The sequence below is a fragment of the Trachurus japonicus genome, chromosome 9 (assembly GCF_045865225.1).
Source record: "Trachurus japonicus isolate A0001 chromosome 9, Traja_1.0".
NCBI classification, from domain to species: domain Eukaryota; kingdom Metazoa; phylum Chordata; class Actinopteri; order Carangiformes; family Carangidae; genus Trachurus; species Trachurus japonicus.
The window spans coordinates 19896599-19923914 of NC_140915.1; the positions used below are offsets into that span (position 1 = coordinate 19896599).

At 41.4% G+C, this 27316-nt stretch overlaps 5 protein-coding genes across 7 annotated transcripts; 4 read left to right on the plus strand and 1 right to left on the minus strand.

The window, feature by feature from the left end:
• Window positions 1-468: 468 nt before the first annotated feature.
• ubox5 (U-box domain containing 5) lies at window positions 469-5995 on the plus strand. The gene is made up of 7 exons (XM_085786469.1): window positions 469-568; window positions 1469-1532; window positions 2328-2429; window positions 2808-3580; window positions 3692-4314; window positions 4406-4594; window positions 5613-5995. Exons 2-7 carry the CDS (start codon window positions 1479-1481, stop codon window positions 5822-5824), a joined length of 1953 nt encoding a protein of 650 aa, XP_085642595.1. The 5' UTR covers window positions 469-568; window positions 1469-1478; the 3' UTR covers window positions 5825-5995.
• Window positions 5996-8763: 2768 nt separating this feature from the next.
• On the plus strand, window positions 8764-10251 carry avp (arginine vasopressin). The gene is made up of 3 exons (XM_085786468.1): window positions 8764-8917; window positions 9645-9849; window positions 9979-10251. The coding sequence occupies exons 1-3, from the start codon at window positions 8795-8797 to the stop codon at window positions 10113-10115; spliced, it is 465 nt and encodes a 154-aa protein (XP_085642594.1). The 5' UTR covers window positions 8764-8794; the 3' UTR covers window positions 10116-10251.
• A 2652-nt stretch (window positions 10252-12903) lies between these two features.
• Window positions 12904-14043, plus strand: ccl27a (chemokine (C-C motif) ligand 27a). Its single transcript, XM_085786475.1, has 3 exons — window positions 12904-13050; window positions 13373-13490; window positions 13602-14043. Exons 1-3 carry the CDS (start codon window positions 12987-12989, stop codon window positions 13708-13710), a joined length of 291 nt encoding a protein of 96 aa, XP_085642601.1. The 5' UTR covers window positions 12904-12986; the 3' UTR covers window positions 13711-14043.
• A 3073-nt stretch (window positions 14044-17116) lies between these two features.
• Window positions 17117-22394, plus strand: slc35d2 (solute carrier family 35 member D2). Of its 3 annotated transcripts, none has more exons than XM_085786473.1 (12): window positions 17117-17217; window positions 18021-18054; window positions 18138-18224; window positions 18316-18383; window positions 18475-18546; window positions 18929-18997; window positions 19112-19214; window positions 19737-19829; window positions 19923-19990; window positions 20138-20216; window positions 20435-20517; window positions 20856-22394. In XM_085786473.1, coding segments are annotated over exons 1-12 (891 nt in total). In that variant the 5' UTR covers window positions 17117-17215; the 3' UTR covers window positions 20989-22394. The 3 variants fall into 3 exon arrangements, with proteins under 3 accessions (XP_085642599.1, XP_085642596.1, XP_085642598.1); XM_085786470.1 differs by lacking the exon at window positions 17117-17217 and adding an exon at window positions 17596-17862; XM_085786472.1 differs by lacking the exons at window positions 17117-17217; window positions 18021-18054 and adding an exon at window positions 17600-17862 and having other exon boundaries at window positions 18104-18224.
• Window positions 21171-26134, minus strand: znf367 (zinc finger protein 367). The gene is made up of 5 exons (XM_085786474.1): window positions 25572-26134; window positions 24532-24682; window positions 24164-24283; window positions 23609-23747; window positions 21171-23479 (listed from the first exon to the last, which is right to left on the minus strand). Exons 1-5 carry the CDS (start codon window positions 25845-25847, stop codon window positions 23221-23223), a joined length of 945 nt encoding a protein of 314 aa, XP_085642600.1. The 5' UTR covers window positions 25848-26134; the 3' UTR covers window positions 21171-23220.
• Window positions 26135-27316: the final 1182 nt, after the last annotated feature.

Below are 27316 nucleotides of genomic sequence, written 5' to 3' on the forward strand. Positions count from 1 at the left end.
GCACATACATCATATCATTGTTTTTCTTGTTTACTAGCATTGCATAGCATCATATCAATAGCCTATCAAATATTGTTTAACTGTAGTAGGCTACTTGAGGTGTTAGCCTACAATAGGTGTTATGGTGAGTAAGTAGCCTATAGATGTTACCTTGGAACAGAACAGCACGCATCCTACTGAGGTGTCCTTGAAATGTTGCAAATGGTTGGGTCGCATCTAGATGAGCCATCCTGTAGTCATGCAACATATGGTCTGGCCCTCACAGAGGAGAAGATGTCTAAAGTGTTATAAGATATTCAAGTGAAACCAATTGAATATGGAATAATAATAATTATCATTAGTTCAACGTAATCAGGGGGAAAATAGAGTAAAACCATGCCCAACTTTGGCACCCATCTAGTCAACTGTTGCACCTATTGGAGACTCGCATAAAAATGAAGCGTGTCCCTTCTCGGCTTCCTTAGTTTGGTCGGATATGCTAATGTGTTGCTATCAGCTAACCCCTGTAGTTGGTCGGAGGAGCAGTTGAAAGAGCCGAAACACCCAGGTTTGTCAACGAGCAAGCAAAGTAAGCTTTGTCAGCTCCGTTAGTTTATTTAAAATGAACATTAGCATTGTCGCTGTGTCCCAGCAGCAGCAACATTGAGCGTGTTTGAAACGCACCTGTTTTCCTTAGCTTGCTGTAAAATTGGCTATGTTCAGTTCAGGTTAGCATTGCAATAACAACATTTGAACACATTTAAGTAAATCTATGTGTGAGGTTCAAAACGTAAAACACCTGGCCTAAAAAATGTGTGTCTGCAGAGTTAGTGTACGGTGTCGGTCAGTTTGGTGAAATAAAAAGATAGTTTCCAGTGGCTAAGTTAGATGAGAGGTGAATCCATCATAGCACCTGCGTATTTACGAAGTTAATTCAGCCCCAAATTCCTGTTATTTTCCATTTCTGGTAATAATTTCGTCCTTAACAACACGCTTAAATATAAAAAAAAACACCCAGTATACTACAAAATATGAAACGGAGAGGCAACTAAAGGCTACATTTTAATATCTAGCTCTCAACATCAGAGTTCTTCTTTTTTTGTTGACTGGCTGCTTAATCAGCTAATTATTTTTAACAAAATTTGTCTGTAATATGTAATAATCGTCTAGAATTTGCCCATTTCATTGCCTTATAATCAATAGACCAGATGACACAAGTAGAAGTCACAACATTACCTAACACTATATGAGCTTACCTCTTTGAACTAAAACAACCATTGAAAATTGTGAATGAGAGGTGAGTCAGATAGTCAGTCTGTGAAGGTCATCTTGTAAAGAGGTCAGGGCAGAAGTCTTACGTGGAACTAGTACGTGTAAACACAACAAAGGTTTTATTCACTGAATGTGTCACTTTGCCTTGACCTTTAGGCTGATCATAATGGACACAAGGAAATTTGTGCGGGTCTTCACTCAGTTTGTGTCTTCACAGGTTGGAGAATATGGTGGTGAATCTATGTTCGCCACACTTTCATACAACGGCCCACTGCAACAAGGTGCGATTTGCTCCATGGATATTGCATGTAACTTATATCATCATTTTTGTTTGAGATGTGCACTGTTCTCCTAACTGTAGCCTACTAACCGCTCAGTTCTTGTTGCAACACAAAGCTGACATGTTATGTTAGTGACAATGACTCACTTGCATTGTGTCTTATGAGTGCACCATCCACCTTATTTTTCCCCCCTTTTGAAAACTTGAAAAATATGTCCAGTACATGAGGAGACGCAAAGGAAGAATCAATGAATACGAATGGCAATGGATGGAAGTGCAGGGGAGAGATATGAAAATAAAGAAGCAGAGGTTGACGAAGTGGAGTGTAGGAGGCTGAATCACACCTGACCTTGCTATGTTCTTCTTATTGGTATTTTCTGATCTGATCAGGGCTGTATTTTCTTCATTCTTTGAACGAGAGATGTTCTTTTGAATTATATTTTCTCACTTCACTTTTACCTCATCTTTTTCTGCCATTCGGTCTTTCATATCTTTACCACTCGTTTCACATGATGTTTAAAGCTGTTTTCATTTTTAATGCAATGCAGGAGTCCAGGAAACGTATTTTTTTCTTAGAACAGGTTATATTTCTGTGACATGACAGCATGCAAAAAAATTCCCATAATGGGTTAACTAACACAGGATTGGATGTGCTTTGTTTATTTTCTCTCTCCCTCTCTCTCTTACGTATAGGTGTATTTATAGTATTATGTACCCACACAATATTTGTACATTATTTACTTCTCATTATAGAGCTAACATAAGATTTTTTTCCCTGTTGCCCTTCAACCTGCAGCTGTGTGCAGATGGCTATGATGTCACAAATCTTGTGTCAGCTGACCCCATTCTCCGGAGGCGAGGCTTCAAGCTGGAGTACTTTCTACGTCCTCCTGTACAGGTAAAATAAAGTTGTCGTACTTTAGCTCAACTATACTGAGAGTTCCTACTCTTGGCAAGAAAGCAATATTTCTCTTAAATATTGAACTATTATTTTTATAGATTATCATGAGCCAAAGATAGGAAAAGGTCAAACTCTGACCTCTGACAAGCTAATGTGAGCTATTTCATTTAATTAATAATTAAACCTCTGAAAGAGAATTTGAGAATATAATGAACTGTTGTTTCTCATCTGTCTGATCTGGTCATTTTCTGTACAGGCAATAGAAAATGTATAAAATGAATAGGATTACGATCTGCTAACACTTATGGCTGTAATTAATAGATTAATGTGCATTTTCCTACTACTTCTTACTCTTCTTACTTCCATTCCTCTCAGGTGACGTTGAAGTTTGGCTTCCAGGTGGAGCTCTGCAGGGTTGATGTGGAGCTGTGGCCCTGGGGTATGGACCGAGGACAGGCCTGCAAGAGACTGGAAATCAGCACCAGCTCTGACCCACTTCCTCCCCAGAGTTTTAGCCAAGGCCACAGACAGGTTGAGCAAAAGGAGCAAAGGCAGGTAAAGGACCAGAGTGAACAGGACCAACAGAAACAGCGGTTTGACAGTGGAGCTGGCCAGAGTAATGGTCACCAGTGGAGTTTTCAGGCCCAACAATGGGGTGAAGAGACACCAAATGGGCGCGGACATATACGGCATGCACACAAGAGGCAGGTGGCAAACGAGCGTCCTCAAACAAACACTGAATCCAGCCAATCAGAGTCGGAGTTTAAACTGGTAGGTCGTTGCGAACTTAGAGAGGAAACCCGAGCGTGTTTTTCGCGTTCAAATTATAGTCCCCGGCCTCCGTTCCTCTCTCGGCCCCCTCAACAACCTGCAAACTGTCGGCAAGAGGAGCTCTGGAGCCGGGGGCTCCTCTCACTGGGCGCCGTGACACAACTTCGTGTGACTGTGCCGTTCGGCGGTGCGGCATCTGCTCTAGGGCTCAAGGCTTTGACCGTATGGGGGCAGCCTGCTCGCTGCTGCCCCGCTGAAGAGGTGGAGAGGATTAAACAAGTCCACGAGGCCAGTGAGAGACAGATGTCACGAACTGCGTTTTTTGCCCCCTCTGTCAGACGAGCCGACCAACCACATCAAACAGCCAAAGCTACCAGGTATGTTTGTGAAGCACTCTTTTTATTTAATTTCCCCTTTAATTATAGTTAAAATAAGGCATAAACAATGAATTTAATTAATTCATTTCTCTTCAATGTTGGCTTTTCCAGCACTCTTTCTATCCCAGAAGAATTCCTTGACCCAATCACCCAGGAGGTGATGCTGCTGCCTATGCTGCTGCCCGGTGGCGTGTCAGTGGACAGCACCACCCTGGAGGAGTACAAAAAGAGGGAGGCCACGTGGGGTCGTACCCCGAACGACCCCTTCACCGGGGTCCCATTCACTTCAAACTCCCAACCTCTTCCTAACCCCCAACTGAAAACCCGCATTGACCATTTCCTCCTGCAGAGAGGGGAGGTGAGGAGGGACGGGATGTTGGGGAGACAGGGAGAGGCAGAGAATCCACAAGTCTCGAGACTTGTAAGCTCCCAGGTAGAAGGACAGTCCCAGGACTCTACATGTCTCAACAAAATCTTCACTAATACTTCACCTCAATATAACGTTGGAATTACAGACACGAAGAGGACTACACAGATAGGAGATACTGGATTAGGACATTCGCCAGATAACGGGAATCATCCATGTAATTCCAGGACCGATACTACAGAGAGTGAATCAGAATTAGAGAGGCGGAAAAAACGAGATCGCAGTGGAACTTTTAAAGAGTCAACAGAAGAGTTAACAACCGAGAAGCAACTGCTACCTCAAATAAAAAGGCCAAGAAATGGTTCAGGTGAGTATGACATTTTCACTAAGAGTAAGATCTTAAAACCTATTGTGTGTGTTTTTTTTCATCAAAATTTGCTTCTTCACTGTCACTTCAGCCTCCAGCTGCAGCTCGCATGAGCAGCGTTTGTCGTCCAGCCTGGATGAAGCCCTCTTCTCCGCCCTGCAAGGCAGACCATCCTTCACCTCAAACTTGTCCCAGCAGCAGAGGGTGGTTACTGCCGCCTCAGGACCACCAAACACCACGCAGCACTGCCAGAGTTCAGGCTCCGCAAGCGTCTCTAGAGGTAGGATTTGTAAAAATCAGTATTCTACAAAGATATGTTGAACTTCATAAGAAACTACGCCCTGTTCACTTTGAGAGGTGGCTTTAAAGGCTTTGTGGAGTACTAAGGGGCAGTTTAAATGGATTCAACTGGTGACACTGCACCAGAAAGTATCAAAACGTCCTAAGAAATTTCTTAAAACTGTGTCTGCAGCATAATGAAATCCTTCTGTTCCCCTCAAATTGCTGCAATAATATGGAGAAAATAAGACCAAACGAAGCTTGGGTCTAAATGCATGTGCAAGTGAACTAAAGCCACTTTCAGGCGAAAGCCCAGATCTCCCATTTAAAGGGATAGTTCAACATTTTGGCAAATTGGCCCATTGCCATAATCCCTATAGTCATAGCAGGAGGTTTGTTACCTTTAATTGTCGGTGTAAGCTATTTTTAGAACTGCGGAGCGGAGCCGCGAGCTGCTCAGAGCTACACTACAGAGGCTAATGGGATTTATTGGTATCCCTCATCAAACTCATCAAATACACAATCCAACAACTCCAAAACGCTCTTGTGGACAAGTTGTGACCTGCACATTCACCACGCTATGAGATGAGGGAAACCAAGAAATTCCATGAGCCTCCGTAGCGTAGCTCCGAGCAGCTCGCAGCTCGGCTCGGCCGTTCTAAAAATAGCTTGCACAGACAAATAACTGCTATGACTATAGGGATTAAGGCAATGGGCCAATTTGCCAAAATGTTGAACTATCCCTTTAAATGAACAATAGGGGAGCCAGAGAAGAAAAAAACACAGGGTCAAACACCATCAAGTAAAACTTATAGTTTCTAGTACTTTATAATGCTAACAACACCATATTTCTTCTGATAACCTGGTGATCATTCCAACAAAAATAAAATGTGTGGCATCATAACACTTGAACAAAGTCTTTCCATATAGTATGACAAACAGTTTTTTACAGTGTTTTGTCTGCCGATATTATGTCACATCTCACTGGTGCTGATTTCTCCCTCACATTTGGTCGCCAGGTGAGAAGAGATGCTCCGCGTGCTCCTGCTCGGTCTCCGTTTACTCCACGTCTGTGTCATCCATCTATCGTCTAGCCTGCAGTCACTTGCTCTGCCATGCCTGCCTGAGGAGGCAATCGCATCCAGTCACCGCAGCAACACCCAATCACATCCTGTGTCCCGCCTGCCAAAGCCCTACCCCACGCAGTGACATCATGCGTGTGCATCACTGATGGATGGAGCAAAAAGGCAAAGTAACGGACTTCAAAAGCCTGACAGGAAGAGGACTGGTCTTAAGGTGACGACAGGGTTCTACCGCAGATGTGGCGTTTACATGTTGTGAACTCAAAATGAATGGAAAAAAAGATTAAAGCTGAAAGAATAAATTCCTATTTATAGATGGTTCACTGGGTTTGATGTCGTCATCTGCTGCTCTTTCCAAACAGCTCCCAAATCTCCATCTCAGCTACATTATTGATTCATTTTTAATTTTTTGTATTATCTTGTAGTAGTATTTTATACAAATTCTTACTTCCAGCAGAAGTCCAGCAGTAAATTATGCTTCTTAGACTTGCCTTGAAGCTGTGGTCTATCAAAATCAGACTGCGCAGACGAAACATGTTTTTAATGTCCACAGCTGAAGAAAGGCCATCAGTGAAAGCAAAGACCTTTACTAAAATCGTGCGTGGGAAAAGAAAAAAATAAAATTATATATATATTTATATAAAGTCTTGTTCTGATATTTCTTCCTCCCCCTCTCCCCATCTTAGCGTTTTTCATTCAGCATTGAAGTCTAGGTGCAGCCTTGGTTCAGCAGCCTTTGTTGACACACTGGATGTGCTGAGGATACTCAGAGAAAAAGGTAGCGGAACAAAAGTACCCAGAGCAGGAGGCCAGAAAAATTAATCTGAAAATCGAATGGACCCAAGGCTGAGTGGTTATTGTGCAGAAACAGACAGGGTCATGCTTGGCTCAGCTGACCTCCTGATCCTCACCTCGGACCGCTCCCCTCTATTCTTCTTTTCTCCATTCACCACTTCACAGTCTCTACACTCTTGCTCAGGTTTTGTTTGCTAAGTAGCGTAAATGCAGGCAGGAAATGAGGTGATGGAACTAATAATGCGCTCATTTTCTATGTGTTTGTATTCAACTGTATCTGTCAGCACCGATTTCCTCAGTGGCAAGTGTTGCATGAAGTGTTAGGGAATTACATGTGCGCACAATGCTTTCTGACTGAGACTACATGTCCTTGCCCACATATTCTTTTTCTACCTCTTAACGCCTCACCCTAATCACCTCTTACGAGTGTATTTTGTGTGCACAAAAAAGCGCAAACGGAGCAAAGTCAGGGGGGCGGGGGGGATATTTATTGGGCTTTACAATCACAAACTGCCTAATTTGCATGTTGGTCTCCCTGACGACAACAAGCTTAACCGAGGTCGTGATCCTGTATCCGCTCAATAAACACAGACCTAGGAGGCAGCTCTGCATGTGAAATCGGGTCAGCTTCACTGTTACAAGTGGGCGATAAATCATTTAAATGATATGAATCAGACTGTTTGTTCGTAATGGTCTTTACTGCTTTATGTAGCTGAAGTCAATGTTTTTTTATTCCAATACTTTAAAGGGATAGTTCACCCAAAATTCAAATTTCACTCATTATCTACTCACCCTCATGCCAACTAAGGGCTGTGAGAATTTTCAGAGTCCTCCGTGCCTTCTCTGAGTTACGGGGGGGGGGGTCCGCGCAGCAGTATTTGTCCATATAATGGTTGTGAATGGATACCACTTTTCTTTGTCCAAAAAGACACACCAAAAAACATCCAAATACCTCCATACTGCTCGTCTGTAATGTCCCTCTTGTATTGAAGCCCCGACATGAGAAATTGTTCCGCCGGTCTGACACAGGAAGAGCAGTGAACTGAGACACTGGGAGCTTCCGCTACAAACAAGCTTAAAATATAGACTTATTTAATTTTTTTCGGAACAATTTCTCATGTCGGGTCTTCAATACAAGAGGGAGATTACAGACGAGCAGTATGGAGGTATTTGGATGTTTTTTGGTGTGTCTTTTTGGACAAAGAAAAGTGGTATCCATTCACAACCATTATATGGTCAAATACTGCTGTGCGGACCCCCCCCCCATAACTCAGAGAAGGCACGGAGGACTCTGAAAATTCACACAGCTCTTAGTCGACATGACGGTGAGTAGATAATGAGTGAAATTGGAATTTTGGGTGAACTATCCCTTTAAGATTTCTCACAGGAACCAGGAGTTTTCTATAGGATTACAGATAGATTTTTCATATTGTTGAAGAGTGCAGTAATGCATGATGAGACCACATTATGTTTTTATTAAATGACAGGGCTTGAATGCTCTGGTGCTTATTAAATACCTCTTTCACACCTTCACCTGCTGCCTCTGATGCTCATTTATCACTTATTGTTAATGAGCATCACAACAGCTAATTGGGGAGATGAAACCCTGAGCATGCAACAAGACACAAAACAGAATTATAAACTGAAAATGTCTCTGTTTATTTGAAATGCTAAACCTGTTAGGGTCTCTAATAGTCTTAAGTTACTTCAGAGAGCTAATTTGTGTGAATTAGAGGTTGTCATGAAGTTGGCAGTGTTTCCATCAGGTGACAAAAGTTAGACATACGTGATGAGCAGCGGCAAGTTTGACAGCTGATCTGTACATGATCGTCGTTGAATGCGCTTAATCAGTGCCCCCATTGCTCTTAATCTAATTAGTTGTCCACAAACTCCGATTAATTGTTGATGTTGTGCCATTTTAATGTGCTCCCGCCACCCCCCGCCTTTAGAAAAGTTATTTTTGAAATAAGTGGCGCAGTCGTGAATACAGAGAGAACATCTGCTGTCATCGTTGTGTTCTTGTGTACATTTGTTAGATGGCACACATCTGATGCAGAGCCATATCTGCCGCGACCCCTCGCGCGCCGGTGGCCTTCGGGGCGCGCGTGTGTGCGCAAAGCAGAACACTACACACGGCGCTGACGTCAGACGCGGGTGTCAGTCGCTTTGTCTGATCCATGTCCGCCTGCGCTTATAAGTGAGGAGTCGACCGGGACATCGGTCAGACATCAGCCCCCCACCCCCAGCCAGGCGGAGGACACACACACACACACAGCCTACACTCAAGACAGGTGCGCGGCGCTCATCCAACAAACACAGCAACGATGCCTCACTCCCTGTTCCCGCTGTGCGTCCTGGGACTGCTCCTCGCCCTCTCCTCCGCCTGTTACATCCAGAACTGTCCCCGAGGAGGGAAACGAGCGCTGTCGGAGACGGGGATCAGACAGGTGAGGTTCATTTACCTGTTCTCTCTGCTTTCTGTCTACTGTAGATACCATCTTTGACTTTGTTAAGTTTTTTTTTTGTTTTTAATGCCTTTGGGGGTCTTGGATTGGAAATGTCCAAAGTTGGGCCAATAGCTACCTATATTGTAGATGGGCTTCAGTGTACTAAGACTTTTATTGGATCTTATTGAATGTCACTGATGTAGGGGTTCAGATGGGCAAATAACAGTCATTTTATGGACTAAAAACTAAACAAATAGCATAAAGACCACATTCAAATTCTATAATATTATCAATAACAATCTTGTGTAATTGTCTGGGTTTGGCAAGGCAATAATTTACACTATTTTAAGTCTGTGAAATAGTTATTAATACATTCAGTAAGATATTGTTGTGGAATATTTATGTGTGAAAACTACAAGATGGTCTTGATGTTGTCTGTCGACTGGACAATATCAGGGTGTCTGATATTGTTTGGAGACGTCATGCACACCAGCATGACATCTGGATTGTAGAAGAAACAGAAACTGCATAGTGTGATGCATTTAAAGTTTTCTTAAACCTTTTGATTCCTGGTGTAGAAGAAAGTGTTTAATTATTAGCTTTTTGGTCTAATACCATGTCCTTTACCAGTGTTGATTGAATGTGAGGTAACATTGCACAATGCCAAAAAAAATGTGACAAAAAGAAACGATACCTGAGTGATGCTGAAATCTATTCAATTCTCCAGTGTATGCCATGTGGTCCTGGTGACAGGGGCCGCTGCTTCGGCCCCAGTATCTGCTGCGGGGAGGGTCTCGGCTGCCTGCTCGGCTCCCCAGAAACAGCTCACTGTGCGGAGGAGAACTACCTGCTCACCCCCTGCCAGACAGGAGGAAGACCCTGTGGATCTGAAGGAGGACGCTGTGCTGCCTCAGGACTCTGCTGTAACTCAGGTACAGATTGGTGTGTTTGTCATGCTGGGTGGGAGTTCAGTCTAATATGGTAGCAACTACTGTAGTCCATGTTTAATCTCCTCTCGCCTCCCCTCCCCTCCTCATACTCCTCCTCCTTCTCCCTCTTAGAGAGTTGTGCAGTGGACTCTGACTGTCTGGGGGAGACTGAGGCCTCAGAACCAGTCCACGGCTCTGCGGGGAGATCGCCTGCAGAGCTGCTGCTCCGCCTCCTTCACGTGGCCTCCAGAGGACAGACCGAGTACTGACGCTGCCATCCGTGGAGGCTCTTCTGCTCCTCGGGGCCTGGAGGTGCAGCAGAAATGAAGATGGTCGTCTCTGTTCCACTGTTAACTTTGAGATTCAAACCTTGAACCAATAAAATACCAAGTCAAACTTTATTCTATCCACCCTCTCTGCTGTGCTGATTCTGTAAAGACAGTATTTGGTCACAGATGGAGAATTGTGCTCAACTTGTTTGCTGATTGACGACTTCTATCTAGATCCAGAGGTGGAGGAATCATTGTAATGTTTTAATGTTTGTTCCCAACTTAGATATGTATATATACTGATGCACATACTGTAAACAAAGTTAAATCTATATGAGGGGGAAATCAGACACCTCAATGCTCCATTTCCAATGAGTGAGTTGTAGCAGAAAACTCTGTAAATAAGCTTGAGCAGGTACTTCTTGTGTATTAGAAATTGTACTGTATTTTGAAAATGGGGAAAAAACAATACAGAAATGTATCGCCACCAAAAAGAATCACTGTTGTCTGTTCACTTTATCCTCAGGCTCAATATAATTACACCTTTAGTTGATGATGAGTCACTGTAACGTTTTAACTAACCACCTGTTTCTGTGTGAAAGGGAGAACGTGTGAAAATTTGAAAAAGAAAGTCACAGTGAAACAGATTAATTTCACTTGAGATGTCATCCTATAAATTATAATTCCCAGAAGACACAGTATGTCAACTAAATGTGAGGATTTAGAAGAGGCAAAAGTTGGGCTTTCTGGTGCTTGAAGTTAAGTAGAAGTCAAAGGAAGTTTATTGTAAAATGTTGATTGAGTGAGCCAGCTCACACCGCAGTGGCTGCAGCAATTAAATAAACCGCAGTTTTGATGTGGAGTCAGTGCAGCCCTTTCATCAGTCTCTCCACCTTCACACCTCTTCCGATGTGTATCAACATGTCTCACCTGCGTCGGTGAAGCAAAAGCGGATTCCAGCTGTCATAATCCTTTTATTGCGGTGATTGACAGCCAATGGATCTGCCAGGGCTAATGATGTTCTTTAGATTCAGCCTGGGACAGGACCTCCCACATTTTGACAGTTATTTGTTGCAACATATCAATAACGTTAATAATATGTTGCCGACACACTTTCACTTTCAATTTCACCCCTGCGTGCTGTATAACAGAGGAGTGTGTAATGGAGGAGCATAGATTCACATGATCATGTGGTAGTTTCAAACAACATGTGTAGATTTTAGCTTGCAACTTGTTTCTGTGATTTATAGTGGTTTTACTCTTACAAGATGTGTCAGCCAAGAATGATATGGTGGCTGTTAGGGCTCAACTCACTGCAACTTTTGAAAGCACATGTAGAGAGAGACAAAGTGCTGCATTCAGGAAACAACTTGATGAAACTGACAAAACAAGCACTCACAGCACAAGATAACAGAAGTTTTCCTGGGGATACAAAAAAAAAGAAAAAACAGTTGACATTAGCTTTTAGCCAGGTTCATCCCTGAAACTCTTCTGTTGTGTTTCTAGAGATGTTTGATTTGTAGCACGTGTGTTTGCATGTGTATTCTTAGATAGCAGTGAATTAATCCCTCAGGGCCACTGTAGTATGGTATAATTTTATCCAAAAAACTGTTTGATGGATTGTCAGATATCTGTGATTCCTACCTAGAGAATTAGTCCTATATGCTGTGGTCGTCCCAACCTCTCTCTCTGAATTTTAGTGAGGTACCTTTAGACATAACTACTAGATAATGTTCAGTGCAGACAGACACATTCATACTGGTGGTTGTAGGTTAAATGTCTTAACAACTACTGGACTGATTACTGTGAAATTTGTTATTCCCAAATTTCATGATAATCCCTTACTCATACTCCATTAAGTATCAGCCATTACCTGATTTTATTTTGTCCTTCGCCTTGGTTTCTGACCAAAACCTTCCAAATTAAAGTAGCCTACTGCAGTGCTTATACAACTTCACAGAGTCACAAGCACTGCTGTGAAACGTCCAAGTGTGGCTGTCAAAAAGATACTTCATCCAAAGTCTAATTGAAATGGAAAAAGCAAGTTGTCAAGTAACTTTGATAAAGCATCCGATGTGGTCAGACAAGTCCACAGTAGCTTGTTTTATAATTCTAAACAAATCACCCGGATTAAATGTACAAAGAAAACATGTCCTACTTGCTTAGACAAGAGGAAGTCTTGTGGATTGAAGGCTTTACATGGAACCAGGTATTTAGTTTTGCTCAAAGCTGAAAGTCAAACCAACTGTCTATAGAGATTGTTTTTGTCTGCTACCACATTACCAACGTTCCAAAAAGAAGACCAAAGAAACCAGCTCAACCAGGGAAGTTCCCCTAGGAAAGTTTCATTGATCATTATTATTATGTATTTATTTATTTTTACTATCATTTACTTTTTGAAATTGGACAATGTGCGACAACCACACATGAGAACACAATGCATGGGAATGTCTTTTTCCACTGCAGCATTTGGTCAACTTACAGCTTTCTATGTATAAATTGACATTTGAAATAGGTGATATCTCTTATTTCTTTCATTTTTATGCCGGTGTTTGACTGAGCTGCAACACAATACTCAGGCAGGGATTTGTCCATAACAAAGTTTCAGTGCGACCTCTAACTTTGACCCATATTCTATAGTTAGTGAGTCTGCGTTTGGAATTCACAGAGTTTTCAATCAAGCTCAAATAAAGTTCTGTTAGTGGTTATTAAACTTGTCTGAGCCTGTCTGTGGAACATACTTGTACCACACACTCATCTAGCACTAGACAATGTGACTGTGCATGTGCGTGTGTGTCTGTTTGTTTGTTCGTTCAGCACCAGTATTTAAGCTGGAAGGATCAGTTTCCTCCGCTCATTCGCTCTGCCATCATGGATCTGAAAGTTGCATTTGTGATCGTCTGTCTGTGTGCTTTGGCCATCACCTCCACTGAAGGTAAGAATGACAAATACCTTTGTTAAAACATTTGAATTTCAATCACTTTTTATGTGTTTACAGGATATCTGCATTCCGTTAAATAAGTGTAGGCTATATTTTGGAAAAGTTACGTTGCTATGATATTTATTTTACATGTGCATGTGTCGTATACGATGTACATAATCTTAACCAACCAGTTCATAATCAGAAACTAGCTCTTTATTATTCTCATCCATCTGCTTTGTCATTTCATTTAGTTTCAGCTTGTTGACTTTAAACTGATGCTTGTAATCTGTTTCTTTCCACTATTCTTACCATGGCTCTTCCTCTTACATTGTAGCTGGCATCCCAAAATGTTGTGTCAAAACAAGGAGGATGGTCAGAAAAGAAATGCTGATGAACGTGGAAAGGCAGTATGAACAGCTGAGCGGCGGTATCTGTGACATCTCTGCTCTGGTGTAAGTCACTTCACTGTGATCATTCATTCAGATCTTGGTCTACGTCGTCAGTCTATTCATGAGCTAAGATAGGAAACTAAAACACATTTCTGTCTCTTTGTGTGTCTACAGATTGTACATAAAGGACATGAAGAAGCCCATCTGTGCCCATCGCAAACTAAAGCCACTGGTGGATCGTCTGATGGAAAAGAGATACCAAAAGCTGAAAGCAGCTCATTGAGATCATAAAATGGGATGAAAGATCTACTGTGTCCCATTCTTTAAAGCTGGTTTTTACAAGGGATTGTTTTCATCTGGGGAATTTCTTTGTGATTTATTTTTATTGATTATGTGCAGGGCACTATTTTGTACTTCACATTACTGGAATTAACCTGTACTTTGTAATAAGAAATGTCATGTAAAGTTTAATGGGATGTGTAGACTGTCATCAATGTTGTGGTTTATGCTCATATGTAGGCTACTCTATGAAATATACCCATGGATAGAGACTAATAGGTGGAACTTTATGTGTGAGGAATATAAAAACCACTGTAGATTAAAGTATATTTTTTTGGCTTTTCATGCCTCTATTGATAGTACCGTTAGAGAGAGACAGGAAATGGGGAGGCAGAGAGAGGGGGAACGACACGCAGGGAAGGGCTGCCAGATGCGGGATTTGAACCGGGGCCGCCTGCAGCGAGGACTGTAGCCTCTAAACATGGGGCGCCCGCCCGCTAGTTTCTGAAATGAAAGTAAAATGGGTTTGTTCTCTGGTGATGATGTAACCCACATTGTAATTCTTCCCTTGACACAACGATCCAGTGCACTGAGCTCATTTATTTGATTTATTTTACTTTCTGTTACTGTACCTAGGTAACTTTTTGGATGTATATATATTTTTTTTTAGAAACAAAGCAATTGGGAGTTCTGCAATCTGGGTCCAATGAGAGATGTAAAAAAGTGTGAGTTGTAAAAAAAAAAAAAAAAAAAATCAGGTGCTCATCAAGACTAAAAAAAACTTTTTTCTGTGTATATTTTTACTTTTATATTTTTATAATTCTCTTATTCTCATTTAAAGAAGATGTCGTTGTCAGACCTATCTTGTAAACCAATGTTTCAACCTGCCAGATTACATTTTAATTGTTTGCACCTTTTTAAAATTAATAAAGTATTGATTGGAGAAATTGTCTCACTTTCTCATAAAATTCAACTGGCTCTGCACCATTGCGTAACAGAAAGGAATCAAACCTGACGTCAAGTGTTGTAAAGAAGTGACAGTTAAATAATCAAAGAAAATGTGCACAAATCCAGACATGAAGAACTTTTATGTGGGATTTGGACTGGAATGAAGTAAATGTGCAAATTAACAGTTTTTCCTTAGGCAACAGCCAATGGTCTCTACATCCAGACAGTGCCAACAAATCCAAAAGTTCCAAACCAAAAGTAAAGTAAAACATGCATTGATAACAAGACAATATAAGAAAAACAACCTTGATGCATGGTGTCCTTTTTGCTGATCCGTGGATCACCCTGGTGTAGCTTCTCTTATGCTGTATAAATAACATGTGACTTGATTTTTGCACATGAATTCACTGGTTCACCTTTTCATAAACAATCATGTCATCGAGCTATAAATCACATTAAGGACTAAGGACTCAGTCTGTTATTGTAACAAATAATTAATCCTGCCATAACAGTGAAAAAAAAAACAGCAGCAGATTACACTAATCAGCCCTGCAGTCATTCAGGGACATAAATCTACAAACTTTCTCAGAGAATATGGGCGTACGAGTCAGAGCAAGTTCATCCAGTGGCAGTTAAAAGCTTAATTTCCTTCATCAGAGCTTTGAGGTAAAATCGAAACAGCCAAAAAACACAATTAGGCTCAGTGACATCAACAGCAACAGTGTATGAAAAGAAAGTGACAGATGGGGCTGCAGGAAAAAGAAGAAACAAAAAACTCTCACAGCTCTGTTGTCATTCTCAGCTCACTGACTCTATCAACTCACAAACTGTCAGAAACCATTGGAGGAAGCTGATTTTGCCTCAGGACAGTAGAGTTACTCAACGTCAGGTCATTTTTGTTCAAACAGGCAGGTAAAGCTGTGCATGTGGTCACCTGCCACTTGTTAGCAAAAGATGCTTTCGGTTCCGCTGTGAAGACTTTGCAATTCAATAGCACCCTCTAGTGGAAATATTGAAGCGTACAGGTCACTTGTTCCTATCTTCCTGACTTGCAGATGTCCATGCAAAGCAGCACCACGTTTTGGATACACTGCTTCCCCCTGAAACACTTTTGCTCAGGAAACTGACCCAGAAATGTAACACAATCTGTCTTGCTTTGCTAAAGATCTTCTGGGCCGTCGGATATTTTGTTCCACCACTTGACTCCAGTAAATGCCTCACTGATTCTGAATACCAGAATTCAGATTTTTGGCTTTCAGCACATTGTCAGACTTTGTTTTGTTAAACCATACATATAATTATCAGTCTCTCAGGCGCACCTATTGAGCAACAGCATGTTAAAATTTCTGCTCAGACTACTGACTCTAGCCAGCTACATTTAAGAGAAGCAGTTTGTCTTCCAAAAAGCAGATTTGTGGGTGCAGCACAGTTTGACAGAACATGCTTTGCCTACTTGCCCACAAAAGTGTGACAGCTACTTTATCTGTCAGTGTTTAACTTGGCATAGTCATCAGAGAGCTGTATAGTCTAAAGCTGAGCAGAGATGCACAGGTGTTGTTTAATGAGTAACAACCTACTAGTCCAGTCTAGTCTACAAAAGATATAAAAACTGGTATGTCTGTTGGAAAACAGTTTGTTGTTCTCTTTCTGCCTTTAATACTCTTTTAAATGTTCCGTATTGATGTCTTCTTTTTTTCTCTTATAAAGCAAGTATAAGTGCTCTATATTGTAAATAATGTGAAAGTATCAAAGCCTGTAATGCAGAAATCCACATAGCACAACCATCATGACTGAATTTTGTGATGTCACAACCACACAGATTGATTGTTAATACCACAAAAACATTGTACTACACATATCGAAGCTTTGAATTATACACAAGGCACAAGGAAGGTGCAAAATATGGGACTTTTAATATTTATTTTTTACCATTAGTGAATGTATAGGTCCATTGGGCTTTTTAATCCGGCCCATCAAATATTGGTACAAAATAGTCAAAATTAAAGCATGTGTCTGTGTGTAACATACTTGTACCACACACTCATCAAGCACTAGACAATGTGACTGTGCATGTGCATGTGCGTGTGTCTGTTTGTTTGTTTGTTCAGAGACAATATTTAAGATGGAAGGATCAGTTTCCTCCGCTCATTCGCTCTGCCATCATCAATCTGAAAGTTGCATTTGTGATCGTCTGTCTGTGTGCTTTGGCCATCACCTCCACTGAAGGTAAGAATGACAAATACCTTTGTTAAAACATTTGAATTTGAATCACTTTTTATGTGTTTACAGGATATCTGCATGCCTTTAAATAAGTGTAGGCTATATTTTGGAAAAGTTACGTTAAGTTGATATTAATGTGTTGCTATGATATTTATTTTACATGTACATGTGTCGTATAGGATGTACATAATCTTAACCAACCAGTTCATAATCAGAAATTAGCTCTTTATTCTTCTCATCCATCTAGCTTTCCACTATTCTTACCAAACTGCAAACTTTGATGCGCTGGTAAAAAAGGGTGACCAACAAGACTGCTCCCACTGAAACTGAATGTAATTTGGATGTACAGTAAGTTTCCTTTTATTTCTAGTTAGTTTAGTTCACACACACTCTCCATCCATCTGATAGTGGCCCAGCCCGTCCATCAAATTTTAAAACTCATTGTGGCCTGTTAGGAAAAAGGTTTGCCCACCCCTGCTGGGTTTGGGCTACTGTGTCTCATCACTATAGTTATACAGATAAAACATGAGAATAAGAACAGTAGGCCTATACATACAATTTGTATATAGATACAAAGGTATGCTTTACATTAATTTCATGTCAAAGTGTTTTATATTATTACACTGCATTGTGTCATAATGAGGAAGTACCCTGATAACACTTTGGTTGCATCCCCTTCTGAATAATGCAAAGTTGCGGGGACCACCCACTTGTCTCTTCTTCCTGTGTGGGCGTTTACAATCGGTTGACAGGAAACACCAGCAAAACTTGCAGAGAAACCAGGAATTACTCCGCCTTAGAGGGGGAAAAAGTAATTTAATTTAATTTACTTACAAGCGGGTGTTTTATTGCGGATTATAATGTCTACCAAGGCCTGTCAAGTAACTGTTGAACACTCCGGACTGCACAAGTTCTTCTCGGCTGTGTTTTACGCCGGCAGCTCGTTTCTGATAACGTTGGTGAATAAGACGGTGCTGACGAGTTTCAGGTAGGTGGCGCTGTGTCGAGCTGTCAACCACTGTTATTCACACTGTCAAGACTCACGCCCAGAGGAAGCGTCTGAGATTCACCTCTCTCTCTCTGTGTGTGTGTGTGTGTGTCTGTCTCTGTCTCCCCTCTGTTGTTTTGTATGTGTGGTCTCTGCAGGTTCCCCTCCTACCTGTGTCTGGGTATTGGCCAGGTAAGATGTCCCGGATGTGGATGTTTGTTTCTTGTTGCATCACGCACAGATTGACTTCACAGTTTCCCCTTTGCTCCTTCCAGATGATCGTCACTATTGTTGTGCTTTATGCTGCAAAAAAGACCAAAACAGTCCAGTTTCAAGATTTTGACAGAAGTATTCCCTTTAAAGTAGGCTAAACATTTTTAATTTTTCATCATCCACACACAATTAATTATTCTTTTTCCCATGATCCATCATTATACACCTTTTTCTTGTCAGATTTTCCCTCTTCCTTTGCTCTATGTCGGGAACCACATAACAGGACTGGGCAGCACCAAAAAGCTCAGGTTGTTATTTCAATTGACAGATTTTTGGTCCCTTAATATCCCAGTGCTCTTGATTTACGTGCTCTTTCCAAAAACATGTGATCTTTTACAGTTTACCCATGTTTACAGTACTACGGAAATTCACCATATTAATGACAATGATCTTGGAAGCATATGTACTCAGGTAAGACAAAGAAACACTTTGATTTTGCACTCTTACATAGATTGAGGGTTCGTCAGAATTAGACAGGATCAGGCTTTCCAGTGCAGGGAAAGAAGTAAAAAAAGATGTAGAGGAACAACGTACAATTAGGCAGTGGAAAGACCAATGCCCATGGGTGAATTATTGAACAGGCGTACTGGGCCCAAGGGGTCAGGGGTCCCTGGGAGTCTGTGACTCTGTGTCTAAAGAGACTGTCAACATTTTTTGGTGAGAGGTCACAAAGAGGGAGATACAAAAACAACCATGAAGTGTCTTTGAATCTATTGCATTGTCTTCAAATTGCTTTGCTTTGTTTGGTTTTGATCTGAATTTTTCAGCATTCCTTTCTTCTTCCTCTTTCTAGGAAAACATTTCCAAAACATATTATTTACAGTGTCATGGCTATAGTTTTTGGTGCCATTGTTGCTGCAAGGTATGATTTATGTCTTTCAGTGTAAAATTATTTAAAGACTGCTTGAAGGATTCGATTCGGTGCAGACTAGGCATCTCTTCTTTCCCCTGATCTTCCCCTCTCCTCTATTGGTAGCTCTGACCTGGCCTTCGATGTGGAGGGCTACACCTTCATCCTGCTCAACGATGCCTTCACTGCTGCCAACAGCGTATACACTAAAGAGAAACTTGGCAGTGAGGTAAAACCCTCTGTACATCCTGTGTGTAGATGATTTACACTGTATGTTGCTGATAGTTTCTGAACAGTCAAAGGCCATTGGAAAGGGCCAAGTACCAGAAAAAGAATGAGGTCATAGCAGAATGTAACACTGCACAGCCATCCTGCCAAACAAGGGCGATTTCAAACTTGTTTCTTTGTTCCTTTCTTTTGTCCTAAAAACATGACAGACTTGTTGGACAGACTTGGTGCTCAGATTTTTAACTTTGGCTTGATATGGCGGTGGCTTTGAGTTTGTTCATCCACCCCTAAAGTAAACAGTATCTTGAAAACACCAGTCTCTCTAGTAGCAAATACATGTACGTACATGTGGGAAACAGCTGGATCTTTGCTCCGTAGTGTAAAAGTCAAATGTAAACACAGTAAAAGCAACTACTTTTGAGTTTGTATCACAGGAATCTTCACAAATGTTGTCTGTAGTTTGGACTTCGGTCATATAATGTCTAAACCCCCACCCTTTTTTTTCTTTCTTGTTTTTAATAAGGGCCTTGGGAAGTATGGCGTCTTATTTTACAATGCTGTGATCATTGTCATCCCCACTCTCTTGGCAAGTGCATATACTGGAGATTTACACAAGGTACACACGGTAACTGCAATCTCAGATTGTCTCTCTGGGTGCTTGTGGATGATTTTCCTGCCATGACTGATGTGTATGTGTTCTGATCCACAGGCAGTCGCTTTTGAGGACTGGGTTAAAGGCACATTTGTTGTCTGTTTCTTGATGTCCTGCTTCATGGGGTATGTCGTTATAATTCAGTTCAAACTCTTCAGTTACTCTTCAAAAACACATTGATTTTCTAAAGATTAGACATAAAAACGTAGCTCAGCTCTTACATCACTGCCTCAGTCGGTACAATTTCTTAAGACTTTGCTTTGTTCTTCCAGGTTTGTGTTGATGTATTCCATAGTCCTGTGCAGCTATTATAACTCTGCACTTACTACCACAGTGGTAGGGGCAATAAAGGTAAGAGCACACTGATATGAACACTATATTTAGACATGAACACACGTTGCATAACCCCGCCAAGGTTAGACAACCCTCCAAATTGATAACTCTAAGAATAGTAATAGTACTAATAAGTGTTTTTTAGGCCTATGACTGAATTGTACAAATATGTGTAATTAAGTAGGCCTATTGTAATCTCGCATGTCCTTCCTATCCTTCTCATAACTTTTCATCAGAATGTTGCAGTAGCATATATTGGCATTTTTGTGGGTGGAGACTATCTGTTCTCCTGGACCAACTTCCTAGGCCTCAGCATTTGGTAAGAATGTGTTTTCCCTTCCACATTTGTATTTATGTAGGCTTAATGTTTTATATTTATATATATTTTGTAATATAATAATAGCTTGTCACCAACATATTGTGTGGAAACTGTCAAAAGAATTTCATCAAATGATCACATATGCAGCCACACTATTTCTTTAGCAGTGGCATTGTGAAATATATTTCCATTGTGTACAGGGTTGGACACTTAAATACAAAATCAATTTCATGAATGTTTTATCAGTGACTAAAAGTCAAACATGCCTGAGTAACAGCATACATAAATTGTATTTTTGTTGGCCCAACAGCTGATTGTGTTTATCTTTTCCTTTGCAGTATGTCAGGTGGACTAGCGTATTCATATTTCACATTTAACAGCAAGTCGACACCTGGAGGAAACACAGACACAGCACAAGAGCTAAAGATTCATATTACTGAAGATTCAACACAGAGGCAATCCACCAGCTAAATGGACGTATTATAACACTCACCACTTGGTGGCATTGTTCTGCTTCATATTGGAGCATAATGTTGCTGCGACATTGTAATATTTATTCAAACCAAATGAAGGGAATTCTATTGATACATTATACCGGTGCTATCTATTTAATTCAACTGCTAAATCATCCAGAGCATACCAACAAACGGGTCCAGGGTTCAGTGAATGTTTATTGAAGACCAACAAGTACAACAACAGTGTGGACAGTCTGTCAGAGAAGAGAAATCTTACCTTTAACATGTGTAATAAAATATCTACCAAGCAAGCAGGATCACTCTATGCATGTCACAAACATGAAAGCTGTTGGAAGATGTTAGAGAAGGTGGGGGGGACTGAAACTAAAATTCAACTTAAAAGCTCTCGTATAATTGTGCACACTGAATATTCTAACAAACACAATGTGTATATATATTAAATGCCATAATCTTTCTCAGACCACAAAATAGGCTAAGGGTTAAAAGCAATGCTTCAAAAATATACTATAACTGGGTACAATAGATCATTTGGTGTTTTGATTATCAACAATTAATAATTGGCTTTTCCAGTTTCACTGCAACTTCATTAAGGGTAAATTTGTAAATCAGACTGAAATATCACAGCTCGAGTGACAGGTTGTTGTTATGTGGTGGTGGTGCATGTTTCCGGAAAACAACCAGGAGCAGGGCAGTTGTGAGAGATGTCATACAGTGTTGAAGGATGTAGTGTTGCGTGTAAGATTAAAAAAATAAAACAAAACAAAAAAACAGCACTACACAAATCAGTTTATAAAACAAACAACGGGTGCCATTTCCTGGACACTTGATACAGATCTAATCTTCAGTGCATTGCAAGCTTAATCCAAAACTTAATAGTGGGTGTAAGTGCTTCATTGAAAACCAATGGGGTGTCTAAATTTAAGCGACAGACTTTTAAAGTCGGAAACAAATTTCCCTTTACCCATGAAATGATTCTAGTGCTCTCAAACATATGAACAAAATGTTAGCCAGATAAAAAATATATATGGTAAAAATAAATACCTCATAATTTAAACTTTGAAATGAGATGACAGACGCACCCCACACTGCAACAATCTTGTGGCCTCATTAGACCTGGTCTGCCACCTTTTAATATAAGAGGTGACTGACATTTATTGTCAAACGTCTCCTGTCTGGGTGGAACGTATCTTGTTGGCCTGCAGGTTTTTATCCAAAATCCTTGTATCTGTAAGTAAAACTGTTGTTAAAATGGAAACACAGCATGTCCTGAAAGGTTTTCTGGATCACTTTACCCCTGGTACAATATTCAGAGGACAGAAGGTGGTCGCCGTGATGATGTCAGGAAGATGTGGTTATGGATAAATAGAGATAAATGGAAAAGCTGTAAAAGTTTGGATTTTTTTGGAAAAAGCTTGTGGCTCACCAGACCTCTGGATTAGGCTTGCAATGATCACCTCTCATTCGCATGTAAGAGTTACCATGTCACATGTCAGGACCTTTGCCTCCCTTTCGTCCACCTTTGCTCACAACATTTTTTTAGAGAGAGTTGTACTGGCGAGGCTGTAACTATCTGAACCTTTCTCAGTCCCATTTCCACCGCCACTTCTGTCACCAGTGGCAATGAAACTGTGCTTTACAAGGCCGGAGATGAAACCCTGGGAGCGTGTCGAGAGGTCATCTGAAAAGTCAGAATGCAACTTGACATTTCCTATGTTTGACAACACCCTGTATCGTTCTGTCCATCTGAGCTTAATCCATATATACATTAGTCATACACACTCTCTTACACTCACAATATACTTACAAAACTCGTTACCATCAAAGTGCAAACAAAACAAATTAAAAAAACATAAAAGGTACTCTTTCTTTGCCTATAGAAGACAGAAGAGAGAGAGACATTCTTCATATAGTCAAATCTACAATTATAGCAGCCTAAAAGAATAAAATGGAAGCTGAATAAGGTGCTTTAGCTTGTGCCTTCCTGGTGCTGTGAGGAGGGGGGGTGGGTTGATGAAACTGTGCGTAACACTGATCTCAGACCAATTCTGTCTCAAAGTCCGGTTTCACAACTTGATAGAACAAACTAAACTTCGATCTGTGTTTCTGAATGATTCTTCTTTCCTTTTTTCTTTTTTTAGCTACAGCACATATTACAGGAAGGCGGGTTGGGAACTGAGATAGGAGGGGAATGGAATGGGAGTCCAGGATCAGGAGGTGGGTCGGGGGTTTAGGCAGACAGGTTGTTGGCCAGCTCGATGAGCGCCAGAGCGCCGTGGAGGCGTTCTCGTTGCTCCTGGAGGCGGCGCTTGGCGGCTCCTCCCTGGTTGCCCTTTTCCTCTTCTGCGGTGTCTTCCTCTTCCCCGTTCTCTTCATCCGATTGGAGAAACTCCATGGGATCCTGCTGCTCCTGGTCCTCTGCTCTCGCCTTGCCCTGCGGCTTCACCTTGGTGGTCGTGGGTGCACGCTGCTCTCGGGTTCGCCAGTACCTGCAAAAAACAGAAGATTATATTATTAACATACATTGTAGGCAGAAGGAGCTGTCCTCTGCATGCTTAATGAAACTGCTTGGTCCACCTTTAAAGTGACAGTATGGGCCGTCTTGTGTATTCACTTACTTTGCCAGCCACTCTGCCACAGCCTTGTTATCCACAGACTGGGCCTTCCCCTGACCCTCCTTTGGTTCTTCCCTCTTCAGACGAGAGAATGGATGCTTGGGGCAGTGACGATTGGCATGGGTGAACCGATTGCCACATCCTGTACAGAAAGCAGCAAGTATGAATAAAAACAGTAATACAGTAAAGGTCATGCATTCTTTGTGATTTTATATAATCTAAAATGTGTTATGCATGACCTTTTTGTGGTTTACTGCTGTCATGATCTCACAGTAAAATGAATGAAACAAATAATGAATATATCTTATTGTTGTTAAGAGTCGGATAAGTAGTAGTAGTTTTCAGCTACTACAATTAGTTACACAATCAGCGTTGTGTTTCCCAGGTACTTTCCAAATAAAACCCAGCCAGTTAAACCTCGAAATAGTCACAGAAACTGAGCCACATTTCATAACAGCGGAAAGTACCCTAAAACTGAAAGTTCACAAACTTTGACTTTGTTGTTTGTCAGAAAAACAATGCTAAAAAACACTTTTCAACTCCTTACTGAGGACCCACCTTTCTCTGAGCAGACAAAGGGTTTTTCCCCAGTGTGCAGCCGCTGGTGGGTCTTCAGCTGACCACTCTGGACAAATGCCTTCCCACAGTTTGGATAGTCACAGAGATAGGGCCTCTCTCCTGGGGGGGTTAGAAAGGATATCATCATTAAGGTAACAGCACTGTTAGGGTCATTCAGTGTGTAGTTATTATGTGAACACTAACACCATAAAAAATGTTGATTAACATAATTGTGCCACATTCTGCTCAGCTTGCTACTGTTACAGGTGTTTGCACCACCTTCCCTTTGTCTGGTAATGCAGGAAGGAGCATTATGCAATCACAACCTCTTTTCTCAAGGCACCTGTTTGCCTCGCTGTCTCTCTCACCTGTGTGTGTCCTCTTATGAGCCTGGAGAGACTTCTCCCTGGGAAATACTCGGTTGCAGATGTTACAGCGGATGCGGCTGGATGAGGTCTCTCCCTCGCTTATCAGCTCTCGCACAGTGTCAGCCCGTGGACGGCCTCTGCGGATGCCATCCTGAAAGCAAGACAGCACATAATGTTTTTTACTTCAATTCAAAAGCCACCACAGAAAAAACACTGTTAACACTTGTATGTACACTGATAATAATATGAATATTAATGAATTAATCCATCAATTAATTAGTAATTATTATCATGTTTTTGTTATTGTCATTATTAATAATAATAATAATACATCAAGAGACAAGGAAGAAAGCACAATTCAAACTGGCAAATTGTGTTTATACTGCTTTTATTATGCATATGTGTACTATTACCGCTAATATTATATATTCGATGCAATATGAAGATGAAATCAGTCATAATTTCCTATGATGGGCTCACGTGTTGCATGGCAGCACGTTTGACCGGTGCAAATCATTCACATCCGGTTACATTTTTGGCGCGCTACTGTGCGTCACAAATAAGCAGCTGCTCCAGATTCAGGAAGTAACCGGGGTTTAAAATCCACCATGTCACACCCTAATGCGCGGGCGTTTTTTTTAAATGACTCCCAATATCGGCCATGTTAAGGCTGTGGCAAAACATAAATTCGCAACTTTAAGTAGCCCCAACTTAAATAATTCACTTCTATTTATCTCTATGTTGTATTATTTTTGCTTTGGCCACTCAGTTTGAGAGAGTTTGTGTTTTATAAAAGATAAGCCATAGGGATAATCACGCATGCAGCTTTATCTCACAGCAACTGGTGTTATTATTAGTAGTTACATGTTTTAAGTGTTGCAAATGTTGTTATGAATGTAGCCTACTGCTGTATTGTCAGCGAGCTCTAACAATAGAGAAGTAACTTTATACTTTCTGTTCTGCTCCTTCAAGGCAGAGTTAGTCTCCTGCAGTCATGCCGCCTTGTGAGCACCGTGTAACGGTTGAAACGAGCCTCCTACCTTCATCTGGTCAGGTGAGGGAGCCGTGTCCGCTTCTCGGGCTGTCTGGGTGCCGGTAGGGGATGAAGCCCCGCTCACCGAGCCCGGGCTCAGGGTCACATTGTGGGCGTTCTCCCCCCACTTCCACGGGTACACCATGAAGTCGCTGAAGCCGGGGCTCGTCGGTGTCAGGGCTTCCGCTTTTCTCGGTTTGATCGGAGTCGTCTTGATAACGGACACCAAGACTCTCTTGGGCGAGTCGTTGCAGAAAATAACATGCGGGTGCTTGTCGGCCATCGTGTGGGTGTCAAAATGTCGATTGTTTTTGTCTCAAAAAGCGAGCAATGAAACTGTAAAAAAAAAAGTTGCAACTCTGAATGAGTGCTGGAGAAAAAAAAGCAAGTACAAGTTATGAATCGTGTGGCTGGCTTTTCAATCTGGGGTGAATATGTCCTTCATTTCCAACGAGGAACAAAAAAAAAAAAAAAAAAAAAGATCCGTCCTTCGCTACAAAGTATCCTCAACAGATCCAGTCAGATATGAAGGTGATGATGAGTTTTCTTCTTGTTGCGAGCGGCTCGTCTGAACTGACCTGTGTGCGCCCACAGGAGCGTTGTCCCGCGTTGCAACTCGCGCTCGAGCAGCGGACCAATCAGCGCCTGGGATACCACCCTACGTGTCACGGAGAGGAGCCAATGGCAGTGGTTGTAAACGCCTACATAGGAAGAGCGTTAACCAATGGCGAAGCAGAAAGGGTTGACCGAGCGAGACGTTTTCGTCCAATGAGATTTAAACGCTTGACGCGCGCACTCGCACGCTGACATCCAGATTGGCCAATGGCGGCGGGCGCAGCGCAGGTTCGGCTGCGACGGACCAATGAGAGAGAAGGGCGGTTAATTCACACCGCGGATGAGCAGATGGCCCATTTCCCGCGCTGAGGAGTCTGTTTATGTTATTACATTTCTGGTCAATTTAAAGGGAAAGGAAACGGTGGCTCAGAGGCGCCAAAGTTACGTAATCATTAGGGCGGAATTAAGTTGAACAAAGGGTGTACTGTGCGACTTAAAAAGAAAAGGAAACCGAGACCTATTTGAAATTGTGTTTGTGTTATATTAGTGTGCAACATCAGTTTAATCTTATTTCTGTATGTTTGACAATGGGACAATTACATGTAAAGGAAATGTTTCAGTATTGATTTAGAAAACATGTAAAATATATTTTTGTCATATTTACAGATGGATTAAGTCTCTGCAAGGCACACCTTTCTTGTCTGTGCAGTGCATGTAAACTAGACGTTTTGATTTTATTATCAAGTTCACCAGTTCACTAGTCGTGCTCACCTCAGAGTAAAAAAGCCTAATATTCAGAACCAAATAAATGAATCATGTGAGTTCCACCACGCGAAGCTGGGTATAAAATGACAGATAGTCAACTGTGAAGATGGACAGTTAATTCTCCAAAGCAGGGGCAAAAGGTGAAACAAGCAACATTTTGAAAAACTGGCAACATAATGTGAAGGTAAAAAAAACAGGGCGAGGTCTTTATGCTATGCAGTTGCCATGCAATTGGCGCTTAATATGAATACATATAGGGAGACTATATTGTATTTACCCAGCCACAGGCCCAAGGATTCAAAACCAAAGGACATGATGACAATTTCTGGTCAATCAGCATTGTTTATTATTAATAACTGTAATAAAGTGTGTGGTCATTGTGTCCGATGATTTGTTACAGTTATTCACAGTGGTGTAACAGAAGCCTTTCTG